Genomic DNA, 21,643 nt, shown 5'->3' with positions numbered 1-21,643 from the left:
CCATATTGAGTAAATTAGAGCTGTTCTGTAATTATTACTCATTATTTAAGTCAAAATCAAAATAGACGCAACAAAATTGGAAAGCAAACTAAGTATATTAAAGCATTAATAAAACATGAAGATTCGTTAACGAAATGAAATACAGTCAAGAATTAGTATGGTATTAATAATGGAAAAGGTGTGACCCATGAAGCCGATAGAAAAATAGCGATACACTAACGATGTCATTCGCTATGGAAACTTCCCCCTGTTTTTGTTTTTCCCCACTCTACCTTTGTCGGAACAAAGACGAGTGAATCAGCAGACACAGCGTCCTATTCTCGGCCCAGACGGTGTCTGGAGCTGGGATTCGTCGAAAGATTTGCCGCGTGCTTTCTCTGGCTGCGCAGCGGGAGGGGCCAAGCCACTGCCGGGCAAGCAGAGCGACCCTATATTAACCTCTCCTTCAGTGAATCGTCAGAAGTTCTCTCGTTAATCGTCACGCGCCATCAGCAAGCAAGACCCGGTACCTCCTCGTGCGACTGAATTCTGCGTGTTTTTGACTACACGCAGCAAACCGAAAAAGGTTTAGATTCTTAGCTAAAACCTAAAGAGAAAACAATTTAAATCTCCATTTGAAGTTTATAAACAAATTTATAAACTATATATTTTCGAGATCATGGTTCATTCTCCTTTGTGGTTACTCTTTATACTGATCCTTTTACTTCTTACCATAGTTTCCACTTGGGGATTTGTCGCCCCCGACATTCCAGAAACCTTTCGACAACAGGAGCTGGCTCCAACTCCACTGATGCGCATCTTGGATCCATTAGCTGCAGCAAGTCTCCAAGAACAAACGATTGCCAATGCCTCTACTGCTTTATCCAATACCAGTCTCTCCGATCTTCAGAATGACAATGACACCCATCGGCTTCAGTTAAGATACAGAGAAAGGTGAGATATGATTTGTTTTCTTTCTATGTTGTTCTTTTTTATCTCTAAACAAAAAAAGGTTTCCAGTCTTTGCTAAGTGTGACGATTAAAGAATTTGGTTTCTGAACTGAGGCGAGAGATTTCAACGTATCTAGGAATTCTCACACTTATATTACTATATTACTCATGTAATTTATGTCTATCGCAATTAATATGTATTATTTGAGATGTTGTTGCTTTATACAAAGCAACAATTCCTTCATGGTCTTAGAGGGGGTGGGGAGTTTTTCCCAGAGCAAGGGAACCTAACATATTCTGAAATGCGTGAACTAGTCGGCACTCTCTTAAGTAAAAAAAAAGGAACCTCCGTCTCTCTCTTTCTTCCTCGATGAAGGATATTTTCTGAGACAGTAACACACACACACACATGAGCGCGCATCATCTGGAGCAAACAAATAAAACAGATGTCATTTTCTTCCTCCTATGCTCTCAAAAAAGACACATGTTAGCAAGTCACTGGGGGAGGGGTATTTTGGCTGCTTGGTAAATACGGCAAGAGCATTTAATGAAGTTACTCTAATTATTTTCTGTAAATTTTGAACAAGATGAACCACATCTTCTTCAAAATTCTGAATTGCAACCATTACTTTATGCATTACAGTCAGCTAAAACTATTAATAACACTGATACCACTCAATGATATCTATCAGTTACACGAACAGTATTTATGACCTACACAGTATAACTTAAAGTGATAACGTAAATATCAAACCAAATGACGACCAATTTTATATAAAAAGTGCTTTTCAGATGTGATTTATCAAATGTATTATAGCAACAACCTGATGGTGTTCTCTTAATAAGATCCACTATTTACCAGTTCTTCCTGTTGGCAGATGATGGGATATTCACGTGAGTAGAAGTGTACTATTTAGTGTTTCTATTTGGTAGTTGCTGCTATTCATTATTTTGTGAAATATCCAAAAATCAGTATAGAATGCCAATAATTAATAGTGTTTGAAATTCAAATTGCTAATTCAAAGTGTAAACTGTTATCATGTTTAGAAAAAGTCAATATGGAAACGAGGTGAGCACGCCTCCATATAATTTTACACTTAATAAGGTATATTAAATGCAATACTAAATAAGATATCGAAATGAAAAAGCTTATCTGACTAGTCAAGGATATTGGACAGTGTGAAATTCAAAAAGGTAAAATAACGGACTTTTGCAACGTGCAGTTTTCCATGGTTAATCGTGTTCCATATTTTAGCTTTTGTTCTTTCTAATTTCCCGCTTTTAACATTCGAGATTTGTTTCATACAAATAACGAACTACACGAGTTCGTTATTTGTATGAAACTCAAGTCTAAAGATGATACAACACCAGGGCAACTCATTGTAAAGGTGGTTTTTTTTTACAAAAACTGTAATTCTCAGTTTTTGTAAAAACTGAGAATTACAGGCAAAAATGCAATACATAAATGACATAAATTATGTCAATTATGTATTGCAATTCTCAGTTTTTTGTAACTTCAATTTTTATTAATGTGTTCTACCTTTAGTGGATACCTGATGAAGGCTGTAAAAGGCTGAACCTAGTTGTATCATTTTCATTAAAACTTAATATTTTATCTCGGTTTAAAGTCATTAAATATCTATTTTTAAAATATATATATATATATTTTTAAATTTATATATATATATTTTAAAAATGTATATATATATATATATTTTAAAACTTTATTATATATATATATATATATATATATATATATATATATATATATATATATATATATATATATATATATATATATATATATATATATATATATATATAATAGATTTTTTACCTTGGGAATAGTGCATATTAGGATAACCAAGTTATTTTATAAACTTGGTTATTTTAACCCCTAATCCCAAGTATGCAAACAATTAAGTTTGCGTCTGAGTTCAAGTAATAGTGATCAGAGCTTTACCCACCTTTACAATGAGTTGCCCTGGTGTTGTATCATCTTTAGACTTGAACTTTGTTTCAGGCGCAAACTTAATTGTTTGCATACTTGGGATTAGGGGTTAAAATAACCAAGTTTATAAAATAACTTGGTTATCCTAATATATATATATATATATATTAATCTGAGTCATTATTTTAGATTAAATTTTGTCCCAACATACAGCTAAAAATGACTGGCGGGATTATTATGGAAAATATTATTAAATGTTATTGAATCCCCTTAGTAGAACGATATATATATATATATATATTTCATTTTAATGTGATATGAAAGTTGATTTGATTTAATGATATTAAATTTATATTGAATATACTGTATATAATAATGCTAAAAAATGTTATCTATTACGTTAGGTAGAAAAATATTTAATTATTATATTTGGAAATTAGAATAAAAGATGCCAAAAAAATAGCACGTACTGGAAAAAGCTGAAACTCGTGATCAGAATGTTTTCCACAATTTCTTATACGTATATGAATTCAGGGATTGTATGTGTAATATGAAGTTATTTTTGTGAAACGAAAGAGGATGAAAATAGAACATATTTATTATTAATTTTTTGGAATATATTTATTTATTTTCTCTTGAAACAATAATCAGAAAAATCATTTAGAAAACAATAATATAATTTACTTTTAAACTCTGAAGATTTAAAACGATTCTATAGAACTCTGAGTACGTCGTCCTGAAACAGGTGTGCCTGATTTGAGTAAAAATGAAAAAAAAAAAAAAACGAGAATTCATTGTTCAGAAATTAATTAATTGGTTTTGTCTATATTACTAAGTAGTTTCATCCACTGTAGAAAAATTCCTATTCATTTTTTTTATTGTGGTTAAAGCTTTAGCATTATTTTTAAATATCTTTCTGCTAGTAAATACCGAGAGTGTGATAAATATGTTATGTTTGTAGCAGATACAGAATTTTATATCAATATATATATATATATATATATATATATATATATATATATATATATATATATATATATATATATATATATATATATATATTAATTTCTTAATGAAATTTTAAAATGCCACTACTACTAAAATTAAAACCGTTTATCAATCAAAGCGTAGACTTTTTTAAAGCCCATATATATATATATATATATATATATATATATATATATATATATATATACAGGGTGTACGGTGCACACCCACGGAATAGCAATATCAACGATATTATATTTTTTCATTTATTCATGTTAAAGACTCCCCCTAATTGTTTCCTGGTTTTGCGTGATGCCTAAAATTAAATATAATATACTAATACTTCATGAAGAGCACACTTCATGAAGTATTAGTATATATATATATACCCGTAAACACTGCATCGCATTCGCGTTAATAACCCGGGTGTGAGGTGACAAATACGGACAACTATTAAGCCTTTGAACACACGTACAGATGGCGCAACGGGTCAAATTCTTAACGTTCCAGTGGTTTTATACCACTCAGAAGGCAAGGCAGGATACGCGCTGAGACAATAGCACCCAGAAATCATTTATTATGATTGGTTATTGTATCAACCAATCCAATTGAACGTTGTCATCTGTCATGAGTTGTCGTTTTTTTTTTTCTGAGTTTCATCTATTTTGCGTGCCTGAAGGGTGAAGTGACGTGTTTAGGACACCGATATAGACAAGTAATTTTTTATAAATAATTTATACATTTTGTGTCCATATTTACAGTGGGAAATAGTGTTGACGATCTACTGAATATCCCGTTTTCTACCAGAGGTTAGAACTTGTGTATAAATAATTAAGTAAAACGAATTATTTCAGTCTTTCTTTGGTTCAATCCAGAAAAAATAATAATTTCTCAAGTGATTACTTTTCCAATTTCTGTGTGTATTATATTCTGTATTAAAAAATCTTATCAAAATTAAAATTATCTGTGTCTTACTCTAGTATTTGCCAATAATAATCTAATTTCAAACCTTTGTGCATCTCACATAAAGGACGCGCATGAAGCATAGCTATTATTCATTTGACCCTTACGTTTTCCATATTTAAAATTATATTAATTGATAAATTAAAATATTTACGTTATCCTACAATTATTGCACTGGACCAATAAAGATGAGCGCTGATGCGCTAAGCACTCTTAAAACTTTTGCATCAAGAAAAATGCAATCATACGATCAAATTGACGTGAATTTTGTAGCGAGAGTGGCATAACCTAAATGGGCCCGTGACGCCACTGCTTGTCACCTAGTTCTCTCAGAATATCGGCCATTTCTCATTTTGTGTATTTGGTAAACAAATAATGACACATTTGGATCTGTGTATTCTCATTTCAATGGAAAAGCAAACGTGAAAAAGGAGGGAAGAAACTTCCAATGCTTTAATGAGACCTGTCAAAGCTAAGTGAAAGAATAAAAAGCTGTCGAAAGTAAAGCGAAGATTTGTTATTTGTTTCCCAATTACCTGATTAAATGCAATAAATGTTATTTGCTATTATTTAAATCATTGTGACATGTTTCATTCTAGCAGGTACAGAGTAAGGTGCCTTACGTAAGAAGTAAAGAAAATCATTACGAATACTAATTCATTGTAGAATGTAATATTGTTGACCGATACTTTTAAAACAGCGTTAAAACCATTAAAATAATAACGTTTAATAAAATAATAACCGAAGGTGTCTTAATGATCTTATCCACAGAGACTCCCATAACGTGGCGTGTGAAACTCTGTATTAGGAAATCAAGAGGGGACTCTTGATTTTCTAATACGGGAGACAGCAAAGGATACTGGAAAAAGGGACGGGGAGGGGGGGGGGGAGATCTGTGAAAACAACGAAGGATCTTAATAGCTCAAGTAGTCCGTTATAGAGTTGTCTCGAACATCGTAGTTAGAACACTAACACAATGGAAGATATATTATTTATACAAACCGTATAACAGAAAGTGACTGTATGAAACCTCCCATTCAAAAGGTATGATCATTGCTGATATTCTTCCCTTGCAGCCATGGTACTGCTCAAAACTGTTTCCAGTGTTTGTGATAATCACCAGCTTTATAAATCCTCATATAATCCTTCTTAACTGAAAATAATATGTATGGTAAAATCCCACCTCAAAAGATGTGATCACTCTCCCGAATCAAAAACGAGATATCTTGGTTATCGACAAATCCGTTGATGCTAGACTCAGGCTCACGAAGAACTTCTTTTAGTATCTGCATGAATTCTATTTCTTTTCCTCCATGAATCCTTTCTTCTGTGGTATGAGAGATTGACGCTATCTACATATTCCAGCCACTGAATTAAAAACTTTTATTTAATACTGTGTTGAACCTTCTTTGCCGAATTACAGCACACATATGTGGTTTGGTATACATTCCACAAAGTGATCGTTGCATCTATGTCTACAACATACCGGGCGTTCACCATAGTCCTTTAACTGGCTCAGATTTGACGAAAGAGGACTTTGCTCCCAGATCTGTTTTTCTAACATGTCCTCTGCATTCTCACTGGTGGCCAGGGAAGAATGGTGAAAGTCGCTGTCATGCTCTCGCTGAACCACTGCTGAGCAATTCTTGTGCGAATGACAGTGGCATTGTCGTCCATGAAACAACTGCCATGTGCTGGATAAAAAGTCAACATTGCAAGATGGATTTGATCAGTAACAATGTTCAGATATTCTTTGGAGGACACCCGACATTCCAGCAATATCAGGGAACAGAACATGTCCTACACCATTACATCACCTCCAGAAATTGAGTTTTGTTCACTGTGTTCATTGCTTCATTGGTCTTCCGCAAAACTGTCTGCCTACCTTTGGTACAGAACGAGTGTACCACGATTCGTCGGACCACATACCTTTTTTTACATTCTTCTTGTTTCCAGTCACAGTGTTCTTGACGCCACTGTAGACGAAATTTCCGGTTCTTTGCAGAAATCAGTGGTTTCTATACAGGCATGCGACCGACAATACCGATCCTCTTCAATAATCTGCGCATAGTTCGGTGAGATATGGGTTGGGAATAGCCTTCAATAAATTTGGTTACCTGCTGCATACAAGAAGTTCTATTTGTCCGTACAAGCCATCTCAGGCGGAGGCGATCTCGTTCGTAACAGACTGTCTTAGGACCACAGTTACGCCTCTTAAACAAGCAATATAGGTTATTTTTCCACTGATTACAGGAATCTTACCTTTAGAAAAACCCAGTCAGCTATGCTGTTTTCAGAATCGTGGCTCCAACTAGACGGACTCTCACAATAAGCCCTTTATCGAACTGCTAAAGATCCTTTGCTTTTCCCTTTGTGATCAACATTATTGACGAGTATTGACCAGCAGCATTCTTAAATACTTGTTAAAACATGTGGTGACCTTGTATTCTGCATATACGCTGCAGAAGTGACGTTTATATATATCTGCATAAATTTCTAATCCAGTAGCCAGTATGTGTAGTAGGAGATAGAATCAAAAGAACAAAATATACATAGTCCATAATTATGGGGGGGGGGGGCTTCAACTATTTCAAATAATGCATTTGAGAACATCTCCCCTGTCGTTGCATTTCTGCTGAATTTCTACCATTGCTATTGCATTTCTTTAGCAATCATCGACAGTACTGCTCCTCTCGTACCTGTCTGCTATGGAAAATGCAATTCTCCTTACATTCTATGGCTATCATTATTATCCCGTTTTAACTATACCATTATGTTCTTGATTTTCAACAATACACTCCGAACATTCTCAGAATGCAGTGATAACTAGACTTTTCGAGTTGTTTTTTTTTTTTCAATATTTCAAAGCTTCCGAAGTAATTTTACTAATTTAATTTTGAAAAGAATTCGATGCAAATTTTTTGCTGTTTTGTGTCATGTTTTTCGAAACGGGCAAAACATAATAAGCAGCAGAGCAAATCAACGGCATATAGGCGGCAAGTCCTACTGCCACCAATCATTAGGAGTCCCTTACGGCCAATCTAGAAATCATGTATAGTACTTCATTTATTAACTGAAAGCATGTTATAATTCACACTATGCGTTCGAATCCCACTGCTTGAATGGAGAATGTCTAATAAACAGGATAGGTGTCTCACGCACCAAACAATGTCACAACTGTGACTATCTTTTTCTCTATTTATATTGTGTGTAGCGCAGGTGTAGTCGATTTTTACAAATTTATTGATATATGTAGATTTTCATACGATATGATTGAAAATCTGGACCATATTGAACCAAACTAGACCATATGAAAAACTGGGGGGGGGGGGGGGGGGGAATTGACCGTATAAGAAATGAAGACATCAGAAAATAACTAGATATTTACGAGGTAAATGAAAATATCACGGAATACAGAGAGGAAATGAAAAGAACATCTGTTTAGGATGGAAACATATCGGCTACCAAAAGAGGTGAATAGATATAGACTAAAGGGAAAGAGAGAGAGAGAGAGAGACCAGCTGCAAGATGGAAAGACTAGTGAAGCCGGAACAGGCAAATGTGTAATCCTTGAAGAGAAGAAGAAGAAGATTATTGAAAAAACATAGGTTCGAATTTGTCTAGGAAGCGACGAATCTTTATAAGAACTTTGTAATCGAATCACGACTGCGCTGTAGAGGGGATAAAGAAAGAGACGGAGAGAAAGAGAGAGATTAATTACTAAATCATTAATAATTAAAATAAACTTTATTGATACACACGTTATACATATTCAAGCGATGAAAAAGGTATTCATTTATTCTACATTGAATAAAGCATTATGCATCATTTATTAAAACTGCAGTATAACAGTATATAAACAATAAGCAGTGAAACACGTGATAAATTTTCTGTGTGCAGGACGGATTATCAGCGTTCTTTATACAATTAATTCCAATACGTGAATTTGTGTGTTTAAGATGGCAAAGTTACATTTAAACGTTAAAAAAGGCCTTAAAATATTTATATTTTAAATAACATCTATGAAAAATTTGCATATACCAATAAATTTCTAAAAAGTATTTCATTAAAAGAAAGTAGGATGGAATTAAAATGTTTCTAAGATAGGAGAATAAGGGGAGGTGCCACTGGATTATGTGAATGCGTGATACTCCTATGAATGCCCGAACTTCCATCAAATCTCCTGTTGTAGATATGACTGCACGTGTTTGCAACGTGCTTACGCTTACACAAACAGGATGTTTTCGGAAGCTTTTACGTCATATAAACTTTCGAAGCTCAAAAAAGTGAATGTCCTCTATTTGTTGATATCGTGAACTTCCCACCATAATTTATTACGTGATATCTGTCTGAAAATTTCTTAAAGCTCAGCTAATGGGATTAACGATTCACCATCAATGAAATTATTTTCAATCGCATTATTTTTCTAAATCATTCGTATCTTATTAATGGCACAAAATGTACAAAAATTGGACGAGAAGAAATTATTAGTCATAAACCAAATGTTTCAATTTATCCAAAAACAAATTACGGATTTTTTTTACATTTCTTCGATTTGCTATGTCTAACTTTGCTAGGGTTATCAAAAATTTTCACCAGAATTTTCACCTTTTTAATCATCTTCCATGATTAAAAAGTCGAAGAACCAACGGCATGCTAATTATCCTTTGGTTGGGAAGATTTAGGTTTCAACTTTAGTTAGAATGCCAGGAGCTTCTACAGCAACAGAGATGAATTTTTGTCGAATATAAACGCAAATAACATAGATATACATGCCTCATGATCATAGTCCCTGTGCAGAAATTCTCTTATCAGAAGTTCGCAGTTAATAGTATGAACGACTAGAATATGCAATCCCCAATGAAAATTCAGCTCACTCTCTTTCAGTATTAATCAAAAGCAGAATGCATTCCTTTCTTGAGATTCCTTTCTGTTATTCAAAATGCTTAACTGGATATTTGAAGAGTCAATGCTTCATGCGCATAATATTCTTAAAACGTATTGTGACTAGTAATAATGAAGTAAATTTTAATGGAAAAATAAGTAATGCGTCAGTGGTGATCTTTTCAGGAACACTTTTGTGGTATTCCTTCTTCGCTGCAATTAGAGTTGAAGTGAAAGGCATCGGTCTCGCCCCCTTCTAGATCATTGTATAGGACTATAAGACTAAGCAGATTCAGGAATTTCATTTTCCTCAAGAGATATTTATAAACGTGGCATTGCGAGTCAGGACATTGCTCTACACAAAACATGCACAGTTCTATTCAATTGCTATGGTAAGATGCCATGAAATTGTCCAAATGTCAATATATTACATAGCATTGAAGATTTTCTCACCATGTCCAAAGGGTACATTCCGAAATAAACAAGCAGTTCCAATCATTAATACCGCTTCATAAGTACTTCATTCCTAGGACAGTGCATTGCCATAAAGAGCATTCTCCAGGGATTTTCCAGACTCGAACTAGAGAAGGCTTATTAATCGTTACTTCATGACTTTCATTTTTTTATGATAGTCCCATTCAGGAAATGTTGCAAATATACAGCGCATAACCATCAATTGGCTAATGCTCGGATAATATGAGTTTAGAAACCAAACAAGGACCTTTTGAAGCGACTTGACTCCTCCAGTAAGCAAAATGGTCTTAAATAGAACGACGAAAATCAAATGCTGCCCCCAAGCACATTCACGCACAATGGGATTCATATTAACAAATGAATTGTTGATATGAATTTCATATCATTCATTTCATATGAATGAAATGAATGATAGGATCAAACAGGAAATATACCATTCCAAATGAAGTTTAGTTTCATTGGTGTGAAATAGACTTTGAATGTGGTTCTGTTGTAGCAAGGCTATAGTGGATTTACGAATAAGCTAAAAAAAAACTTCGATGGTTCACATTATTACAAGGGCCACAGAAATGCTAATAAACGTAAAATTTACTCAGTAGAGAGGGAACCTCTTACGAGTTATAGCTTAGGGACTACAGCAACCTTAAATCCATGCAACTTCCTAAACAGCTGGAACGAACATCATTGAAATACTATTGACAGTTCAACTAAGATCGCATGTTTCGCACGACCAACTTTAGGGATGGTATTGCATCTTCTCAGGCTCATTCATCCTAATCTGACGATCTTCTTTGTTTGTCGTATCGATTCTTAACTGTTGCAAAATCTTCGAACTTGTGTCCTTTCACAACGTTAGTTTCTATTAACTTCAGAAAGTTTAAAAAGTTTTTGGAAGAATGCAAAGGAAAACTAACTAATTAACTAATGACGGTCGATCAGCATTGAACATAATCCAGTAAATGATGATGGTAACAACGATAATAATAATGAAGGCCATTACCTTGATTAATTATTTTTGGTTCTTTTAAAACACGAAAACAACTTCTCGCATTTATTATAAACAACATTGCCGGAAGAAGCAATAGAATCAAACAGAGGCAATGTGAAATCATACAAAAACTTTTGAAGTTTAAGTGAAGATAATATGCAGTTCAAATAAAGAAAAAAAGGAACATGCAATAATTTGAAGGTTTGAATTTTAGATATTTTTATTATTCTATTAAAATCCTCATAGTAGCGCTGTCTCTAGAGTACGTATATTTTTGGACTGATTTGCCTATGTATGCAAGAAGAAATCCGAGTTTCTAGGAGGAAGAAAATAACCTGCCCTCTCCTTTTTCTAAGACCAGATAACTTAGTCCTACTTGAATAATGCCTAATAAACTTCTTGTTATCACAGTGTTTGAACTCAGGCCGAGTCTTATTCCCCATCAAGCCATACGTTGCGAAAATACTTCATGGAAATTTCGCAGAAAAAATATATTTGTCTTCCTATTGCACGTTAGGCTTAATTAAGTGTACATAATGCACAAACGAATCAAAGATAATATATTCCTAATATAACGTTGTTCTTTTTTAATGGAAATTATCTGATTGTAATCAAAATATACATCTGAATTTTAAATGTGTTGTTAAAAATATAAAATAAAAATAATCAGCGCAATTTTATCTATGATTTCTGTAAGTTAACTTATATATTAAACTCTTTTTGCGATTAAAAAACTGTTAGATTTTACTAATAACGAGCTTGGCGAACAAACAACATTTAATTGAACAATGGAACCCTCGTATATATACTTTGCTTATTATAACTGCAGTTGTTTGATATGAACTAAATTTAAAATCTTCTTTCTGGACATTGCGCCCTTCGCCATCATCAATTAGTTTGTTTTCTTTTTGCATATATCTTTATATGGTAATCATAACTGTTGGTAATCTTAATATGTGTAAATGTTTTTGTGATCTTAATATGCGACATTCAACATACATTATTACACAAAACCAGCCAAATTTCTTATCACGACACTAGTAGAAATCATTTATTTACCAAATAGCTACTGATAGTGAGAGAACTGGTGATTCTCCATGGACGTAAATGTGGTTGTGGCGAAATGAATGAAAATATGTTTAGAAATGTGACACGTTTTTGATAACTTTCCTGACAGTAAACAGATTAAGTTTGCTGAGGGATTTGTGAAATTCTTAATAGGATATCTTCTACCAATAAGATGCAGTATCACAATAAACAGATGGATAAGAGCTCGCATGATTCCAATAATGACAGACAAGTGACCTTTTAAGTCAGCGAGAGGAGTAATAATGAATTATGTAACATATGAATGAAGGAACTTGTTTTTAGTTTGTCTGTTTATTTATTATAATGTAATCTTGGTATACTCTTTGACGAAATGTTTGAACTTTACATCACACAGCAAGTTTTAACAGATAGTGTACTATCCAGTAAATATTTCATTACATAATTATTTTTTATTCATAACAATAATCATTCATATGATCATTACCATTCATAACCATCTTCAGTTGACTACGGAAAAAAATAATCTCCAAGATGGCCAAGACAAATTGGGTAATTTGATTAATCTGGATTGCAGAATGAAAAACCTATATGTTACCACCATGTATAATAACTAATAACTCACCCTTATTCAAAATTGTGCAGAAAACATTTCAGTGTTAAACGTAATAGTTGTAGAGTAAAAAAAAGATGAAAAACAAAAACAGGCCATTAAACCAGCCCACTAATGAACAGGATGATGACGACCATTAGTGGGCCAGCTTAGTGGCGTGTTTTTGTTTTCATGCACGGTAGGTCGTCTCATAAATTTAATTTCAAATGAAGTAAAACTCGTTGTTATTCTTGTTGTGGCTAAATTAGATATGGAATTATTAACAGAAAGAAAACCACAATATGGAATTGTGGTTTTCTTTCTGTCTTATTCAATATTATCTTTAAGTGATGTAGTTGATAAATAGTGTCTGGAACAATTTTTTTTATCTTCTTGAATTCTAGAAATGTCCTCATTCCGCTATTTAAGAAGATCTCTTTTACCATCTATCTCTTCTTTTTGCATAAGAATTCAAATGCTGCTGGTTAATGTTCCACGAATATTTAACCCTTCTTCTTCAACTGATTTAATGATTTGCATATCTTCTGTTGATTTTTAACTTTCTGTTGAAAGAAACACTTTATAATGAAGTCTTTTATGAGGCCGACTTTGAAGCAATCCTATTTAGTTTTCATCTACATCATTCTCACCCATGATGAAGGAAATCAAATTGGAGAGACTAACAGACAGCTGCAGTCAGTATCCAATTCATAGCCTCTAAAAACCCTCCTATCAAGAACAAATTTCTTATTTACTATTATATAGTCTGGCATCTTTGTGCGAATGAACGTGTTTGCAACTTTAAAAGTATTTTAAACTGTAAAATCGATTAGCCTTCCCACATTTCTATTAATGGTTTGCTCATCATGTATGCTGATAAATAAATTAATTTTACTATTGCCAATTCTAACATTCCCTCCATCGCCACTAGATAATCAGACATTATTAACCATGCTTGCTTTATTTCTGTCTCTTTATTTATATACTCTTGTTGTAATTTAATTCTGATTTGTATGATTATTTTTTATTCCAATCAATGTAATTACCACTTTTTCCTTGTTCTATGCACCCTGAATAGTACTTCTGCTCTTCCTCTCTCATTACTGCTTACACTGTTGTTAATTTTTGCGTAATTAATTAGTCCTGTAATTAATATGTAAGAAAGCTAAACATTGTGTAAAACTAGCTAAACAAAGTCATGGGAAGACTTTGGTAAGAACATAGAAAATAAATATCAAGAAGGTAGCAAGATATTCTAGAGGTTGTGAAGAAGCTCAGAAATGGAGGAAAGAATGCTGCAAAAGGAATTAGAGATGATAAAAGTGACATGAAAACTGGGGAAAAAAGATATCCTTGATGTATGGTGTAATTACTTCGAAAAATTGCTAAATGAAACAATCAGTGATAGCACAGTGGTAAAAAACACTGACCAGGAATGAGGCCAGGAATACATATCCAAACTTGAAGTAGAAAAAGTCATCAAAAGCCTGAAATGTGGAAAGGCAGCTGCAGTAGATGATATAATGAGGAATAAAAGTTGTACATTGGCTGCAGTGCATAGTTCAGAAGGCCTGGACAGAGGAACGAATTCCTGATGATTGGAGTAGAGCTCTCATAGTATCCATATATAAAAAGGGAAATAAAACTAAATGTGAGAATTACAGAGGTATTTCCCTACTGAGTGTTTCTGGCAAGATCTATGCAAGTATACTTGAGAAACGGTTGAGAAGAATTATGAAAGAAAAGCTTGGTGAAGCTGGATTCAGGTCAAATAGAGGCTGTCAGGATAATTTTGTTTTGTTTCGAAATGATTTTCTAAATTTTGCCACCATTTAATGGATGCTATATGAGACTACTCCACAGATTTTAAATTCCGTCGCTACCCGAACGAAGTCATTAATGTGTATCATTTCAAAAGAGTGCTAAAATGATCCGATTTAAAAAAATCGAGATGGTTTGTCGAATTTTGATAAATATCCCAAATACAAGATTTCAATGACCTCAGACCAGAACAGAGAAAATAATATGCATACATGTTACAAATATATAACGAACAGACAACACAAATCTAATCAAACGGGCCTAAACTTAGTAAACTACTAACTACTTGCATCAATGTTTACAAAGTTCTTCACTGGAAATGAAATATCTTCCCCCTTTTTTGCGCAATGTGGTGGGCACTACCTCACTATCACCTTGAGTGCAATATCCCTCTTATTACTTCACGTATTAGATAAAATAGGAAGTTATGACCAAGTAGTTTTACTTTTTTTCTGTAAACTAATATTGATATCTGCGGTGGAATATGAAGATGGTTAATCCTATCGCAATAGTCTGCAGACTATTGAGATAGGATTAACCATTGCAGACTATTGATGGTTAATCCTATTTCAGTAGTCTGCAATGCTATCAATGAGGCGTGTGTTCTCTCGCCAGCTGCTTGTTTTGAAGAGTAGGGAAAACCCAATAGGCATATAAAATAAATATATGTATATTATGTCGATAAAAATATAAGTATTTAAGTTATTATTTTTTATTTTCACAATTTTCTATAAATATAAAATTCATAATGAGTTAGCATCATGAAATAAAAAAATAATAATAAAAAGGAAGACAGAAAGATTATTGAGTACAATGTAAACAGCATTTTTTTAGCAAAGAAAAGAAAAGTGAAGATTAAGTAACACTACTGAACGAGCAACCTTGAAGGTCATGCGGCTAGCTCTGCGCAACCGAACACGCAAGAAACAGGAGGTCTCTCTTATTTAACACGCGTCAATGCTAAATATATGCGTATATTTTGAAATGAGAACCTTGCAAATGTTAAAGATAGTTTAGTTTGTATCCATACAGTTTTATAGCATTCATGGCTCAATAAAATAGTTCTGGAACTAAATTATAGTTACAAATAAGAATATTTTAGAAAGGTTTACAGATATTATGGTAATACACCAACAAAATGTTTGACAAAAAAAAATGTTCATCACTTTCTAAATTTTAGGAATCCCCACTTCCAGTAGGTCGAAAATAAAATCTGTTGTATATTATGAACAAGACATGATGGGATCAATCGAAAAAAAAAAAAAAGATCCGATTTTTCTCCAGCCTGAAGAGAGGCTTCGCCTTCCGCGAAGTAAGTTGATTTGTTAGGAATTATGGCGAAACCACTAAGACTATGAGGCATGAGGCTAGTATATTATATCTGTTAAAACGCCTATTGAATTAACACTGATACATAGATTGATGAAACGCAAATGAAGTAAGAAATGAAACAATTAGAACGACACAACGATGAAAAATGATTGTCTCACATAAATAGATAAACGATTGAAACAATGAAGATGAACTACAAAAATCATTATGCAGTCTAAATAATCTGATAAAAACATATGGTACGGAAATATCAACAGACAAAACGAAAGTCATGGCCTTCAAAGCTGCTAATCCAATAAGATGCAAAATAGTAATAAACAGCAAAATAATAGGGCAAGTAAATACATTCAACTATTTAGGATGCACAATGTCATATGAAAATGAAGCTGATATAAAACCAAAGATATCAAACTTTTTAAAAGTAACAGGCATTATAAATAAAATCTTTAAACCCAATTATGTACAAAAACACACACGAATAAGAATCTACAATACAGTAGCTAAACCTACCTTACTTTATGACAGTGAGATATGGACAATAAAAAAAAGCAGATGAAAGAAGAATTGAATCATCCGAAATGAAATTTCTGCACAGAACTGAAGGAGTCACAATAATGGACAAAATGAAAAGCAGCGAAATCAGAAATCAGAAAACTTGGAATTACAAACTCCCTAAATGAAATAGTGATTTGCTATAGAGAAAAATGGAAAGAACACATTCTGAGAATGAATAGAAGCAGAATACCTAAACAAATTCTAAATTACCACCCAAAAGGTATCCGATGCAGAGGAAGACCCTTAAAAAGAGATCGAATTGAGTCCGGAACAGGCCACTTGGTCTATAAACCTGGAAAAGAAGGAGATTGAAAAAATATACTCAAATAAAATAAGAAAGGGAAATAGGATTTTAATTAGTTATTTCATTTTATATATTTTGATTGATTGATATTTTGATTTGATTGAAAAAAAATTTATTGATCGTGAAATTACCATAAAATATAGCAAATCCAAATTCACTGTCATTTTTTTCACTTTAGTTTTCGATTCTGTTCTGTATTTGTTCTTCTTTTCAACATTTATTTACAATACAGATCTGGATTTTGAAACATAAAATAAACGACCAACTTTCCTTCTAATCTTCCTTCTAATGGCAGAAAGAACTCATCTGCACTGTTCCTACCAGGATGTGATTAGAATCTTAAGGTAGCATGGATGTTTGGAAAGTTTGAATGGTAGACGATTTTCATTGGCTGATTTTACTGCAAGTCCGAAATGGCATAACAAAGATCAAGGTTCTCAGTTTGTCGAGAATCCTTTGTCCTCCAAAAAATTAGACACACTGGATTACACTCCTACTTCAGAATATTTCATGTTTTAAAACTTTTTCATAAAATCATTAACAATTTTGTGATTACATGGTGCCTTCATGAAGTCTTCATTGCGGGAGGACATTCTTCATTATATTACATAATCAATTAAACTCCATACCGCTACCACCAGAACGTATTTTTGTTTGTTAACGGTGTGTGTTCTCAGGCTGGTTTGTATTTTTGCCTAAAAAAAACTGTTACCTCCATATGAAACCAGCTAACTTATCTTCAAGTGAAAGATCCATATAAAAAGTTCATCACATAATGATGAGAATCGAGCGCATGTCTTTTCTAATTTAACTGCACCTGTCATCGTTTTTCCAACTGCGCTCTCTAAGAATGTAATGCCCAATGTTACACTGAACAATACAAAGCTACACCAGTCTGTAGATAATATAAGTGAATAAAAAGTCAAAAATAAAATATAAATGAATTGTGAAATATAATAAGAGACAAACTGAAATTTAAAAAAACAAAATCTAAATCATAGACATCAATTTTAAATAAAATTGACCTTTTTCCATTCCGAAAATGAAATTTCGGAATGGAAAAAGGTAAAAAGTAAAAGAAATCTAAACTTTGAAAGAATGATAATAATAAGAAAATCAATACTAACGATAAAGATAATAATAATAATAATAATACTTCGGTATCGACAGAACAATTTAGTATCTCTCAAAAAATTGTTAATTAATTTCACCTAAGCAATGCATATGTTAAGCAAAACAATTTCCGAAACACCCATGACGATTTCATTTTTTCTTCAAGTTACTGTCACAGTACAGTGAGTCTGTTTTGCGGTTTGGTAGTACTGAAGTGAAAGGAAACTTATACTCTCTATAGTAGATTTGAGGTACACATACCGGCCCCTGAATTAGAAACCATTATGATACGTAAACGTTATTTACGCAGCATACATGCAAAATACTTAGTCACGTGCGTCACCATGTGTTCTAGGCAACTATTTAAGAATGCTGCTGCTGATGGTCAAAAATAATCATCAATAGTGTTGATCACAATGGGAAAAACAAAAGATCTTTGGGAGGAGGGGGGGGTCGATAAAGGGCTTATTGTAGCTACCAGTCTGGCTGGAGTGAACGATTTTGAAAACAGCAGAGCTGACTGTTTTTTCAAAAAGGTGAGATATCAGTGGGAAAATAACATTGCTTGTCTAAGAGGAGTAACTGTGGTCCTAAGATAGTCTCTCAGGAACAAGATCACCGCCGCCTGAGAAGGCTTGTACGGACAAACAGAACTTCCTGTGTGCAGCAATTAACCGGAGCATTTAATGAAAGCTGTTCCCCACCCATATCTGGCCGAACTATACGCAAGTAATCAGAGAAATGCTATGGACAGTCGCATACTTATAAGTAAAATAAAAATTTCTAATTCAGTCGCAAGTATGTATAGAAATGCAGAGATTCTGGGAAAAGTTCGCATGTTATTATTATGGAGATATAGATAGATTCTTGAGAATTATACAGCACTGTATTGCTTTCGTATAAACAAAATGTATTTATCTATTTATTTATTTCATATAAACAACATTTATTCACCAGATATGAAATTAATTTGACCATATTATATCCATTATTAATGTGATTTTTTTCTTTTTCTTAAACATGTCTAGTCGAAAGTAGTATTGTGATCTTATTTGTATCTATTTCTTTGCATTGCTATTTCTGACAAACAGAAAACGATGGAAGAAAACTAAAGGAAAAGCTTATGTATAAGCTGATATGCTTGGTTTTCTATGAAACATTCTGTATAATTGTTAATCGAGGAAAACCAGCAAAAGAAGGGATTGAAATAGCTAGAACACACTACACTCCCATGACTATAACCTCCACTGTGGCAATTTTCTAAAACATTGTGCTACTTTTTTTTATTTCTTCTAGTTTTTTATTGTTTATTTTGTAACCATGTCGCGTTTCTTGGACAGCTTCAAAGTATAATTCAAGTTGTTTTGACGGGAACGGTGGGGTCAACGACTTAGAGTAAGGGGTAGACATAAAAAAAAAAAAAGGTATTTGTGTGTCGACGTACACGAACTTATTTACATCAAAGGAGTAGGAGAGTCTTACATTACAAACAGGGCTTTTTCACTCAGTGTACTGTGATAATTTTCAGTATATGTATGTGTTTCTATTTCTTTTAATAAGAGCTAATTTTGAGAAATTTTAAACTATGACTTTTACGAGCAAAAATCTTAAAGGTTATTTGAAAGAATAAAAGCCAGCCTCATAAAATTTTAACAAATATTTAAATAAAAATTAGAAACAATAAAAAAGAGTGAAAGAATAAAAATTCACCTAAAATTATGAAGAATGAATGTACTTGATTAGCGGTCAGAAAAAATACTAATATTTGATAATTATAATTTATCGATATCTTATAATGTTATGTTTCTTCCATACGAAGCAACACATTCTACTCATTTGAGACTCACTAAACTGACTTTTACTCTTAATTTCTTATTTCTATTTCTACTTTTTGGAAACAGCTTTCCCTTTCACATGTATTTCCAAAAATCACAAGCTATATATATTCAACTAAGTAAGTTTCTTTTTTGCTTTCCAACCGTAAACAATCCAGGGTACTGGTGTACAAATCCTGCACCCTACCGCGTTATGAATTACGTAAATAAATAAAACAAGATGATATTTCACCAACTGCAAGTTTGTAGTGCGCATATAAATTAACTGGTTTTGTCTGGTGACAACTATGAAGAGAAGTATAATGCATCTGAAATAAGTGAATATTTACAGTTTCATGCTTATAAAATGTAAAACTTTTCCATCTCACGAAAGTTGTAAATTAGTATAATTAGATTTTTTAATTAAATTTTATATTTTTTTTTCTCATAATCCATAAATTATGTAATAAAGATCAAACATGGAACATTTTCTTCAAGTCGCTTCTGGCCTTCAATAAGCCGAACGGTGGTCTTACACCGAACAATGAAATTCATATCCTACCTTTGAGAATGTTACAAATATCTATATTCACGCCGAGATTCAAACTTTCAACTTGTTGGTCAGAGAGCGGATACGCTAACCAAACCAGGCAAGTGCCAATCATGTAGTATGTATGATTGTAATCACGTCTACCATAAATAAATTACTACGAAATGTAACTAAATATTACATTTAAATGTATAAGTAAATCGTCAAGTAATGTACTTAATTAACACAAAAAGCGACTCTTTATTTTAATACAATAAAATACAAAGACATTTCTTCGAATTAGACTTTGACTTTTATATGAGAACCTCTAATAATACATTAAACTTATTTCCCATTACAAAGTTGATAAATGCAAAATAATGGAAATAAACTGAATTTTATTAAGTTACATTTTATTTAATTTACAGAAAGAAGCAAGAGAGGTTATTTCTGATTCAAGCTCAGATTCTACGCCGTCTTGGTATATCCCGACAACCGAATATCACACTCCCACTGTTTTCGGAAGAAGAACGACAGCGCATGGCAGAATTCATTGAACGTATGCACCATACACGCTCCCATTTTCACAAGAATACGGTTGAAACTCCTATCAGATTGTATGCTGAGAGAATTCAGAGTTTTTACCCGGCATGTAAGTTGAGATTTATTTTTTATTCCTAACATAATTTTAAAATTATGTTAGGAATAAGTTTAATGTATTAAAAAAAAAAATATATATATATATATATCCCACCCATGAAAGGTTGTAAACCTTCAGTATATATCAGTACTGTGGGAAGACTGTTTATTTTTTTATTTCGCTTTTATATTTATTTAAAAATTTTTTTATTATTTTAATGTACCCTTTGGTTGAAGATATCTATATTCTAATTCTGTCTAGGATGCGAGAAATATTCATGAGACTTTTAAAATCGAACGTGGTTTTAAAATCTCCTCAAAGTTGGGACGAAAACAAACAGACAAGAATACCCACAACAGTAGTCATGATTACATAGGTTATATAACGGACTCACTGACATCGTATGATTTAATTAGCTTGTTTCCTAGATACCACTATGAATTATATAAGACTGATGATGTTGCCAGAAAGATAAGAGACATAATATGAATTGGTAAGTATTAACATGTTTTCACGATTAGTGAGAATTTTCAAAGACAGCCTTAGCTCATTGGAAGTTTGATAGTTATGGGGGAAAATTATTACATTTAGTTTCCTAAGAAGTATGGTTCCGTGAAATATATATTGCCAATTCTTATTAAAGGTTGCAAAATTAAGCATGATGATGATTTATATAAAGAAGCTTTCTGAATAGCTTCTCCTACTCTTTTCATCCTAAA

At 32.8% G+C, this 21,643-nt stretch overlaps 1 protein-coding gene across 1 annotated transcript in view; it reads left to right on the top strand.

Moving 5' to 3' along the window:
* The first annotated feature begins 429 nt into the window (after nucleotides 1-429).
* The window catches only part of LOC150105533 (bone morphogenetic protein 2-like), a 41,050-nt gene continuing 19,836 nt past the window's right edge, over nucleotides 430-21,643 (top strand). The window contains exons 1-2 of the mRNA XM_090394245.1: nucleotides 430-933; nucleotides 20,713-20,936. Of these exons, the coding sequence (XP_090250371.1) occupies nucleotides 659-933; nucleotides 20,713-20,936 (499 nt within the window). The 5' untranslated portion in view covers nucleotides 430-658. The remainder of the gene's footprint in view (nucleotides 934-20,712; nucleotides 20,937-21,643) is intronic.

Source organism: Typopeltis vanoorti, chromosome 6 (assembly GCF_054136105.1).
Source record: "Typopeltis vanoorti isolate ZY-2024b chromosome 6, IOZ_Tvanoo_1.0, whole genome shotgun sequence".
Classification (NCBI taxonomy): Eukaryota; Metazoa; Arthropoda; class Arachnida; order Uropygi; family Thelyphonidae; genus Typopeltis; species Typopeltis vanoorti.
This window is presented reverse-complemented; position numbering and strand designations above follow the sequence as displayed.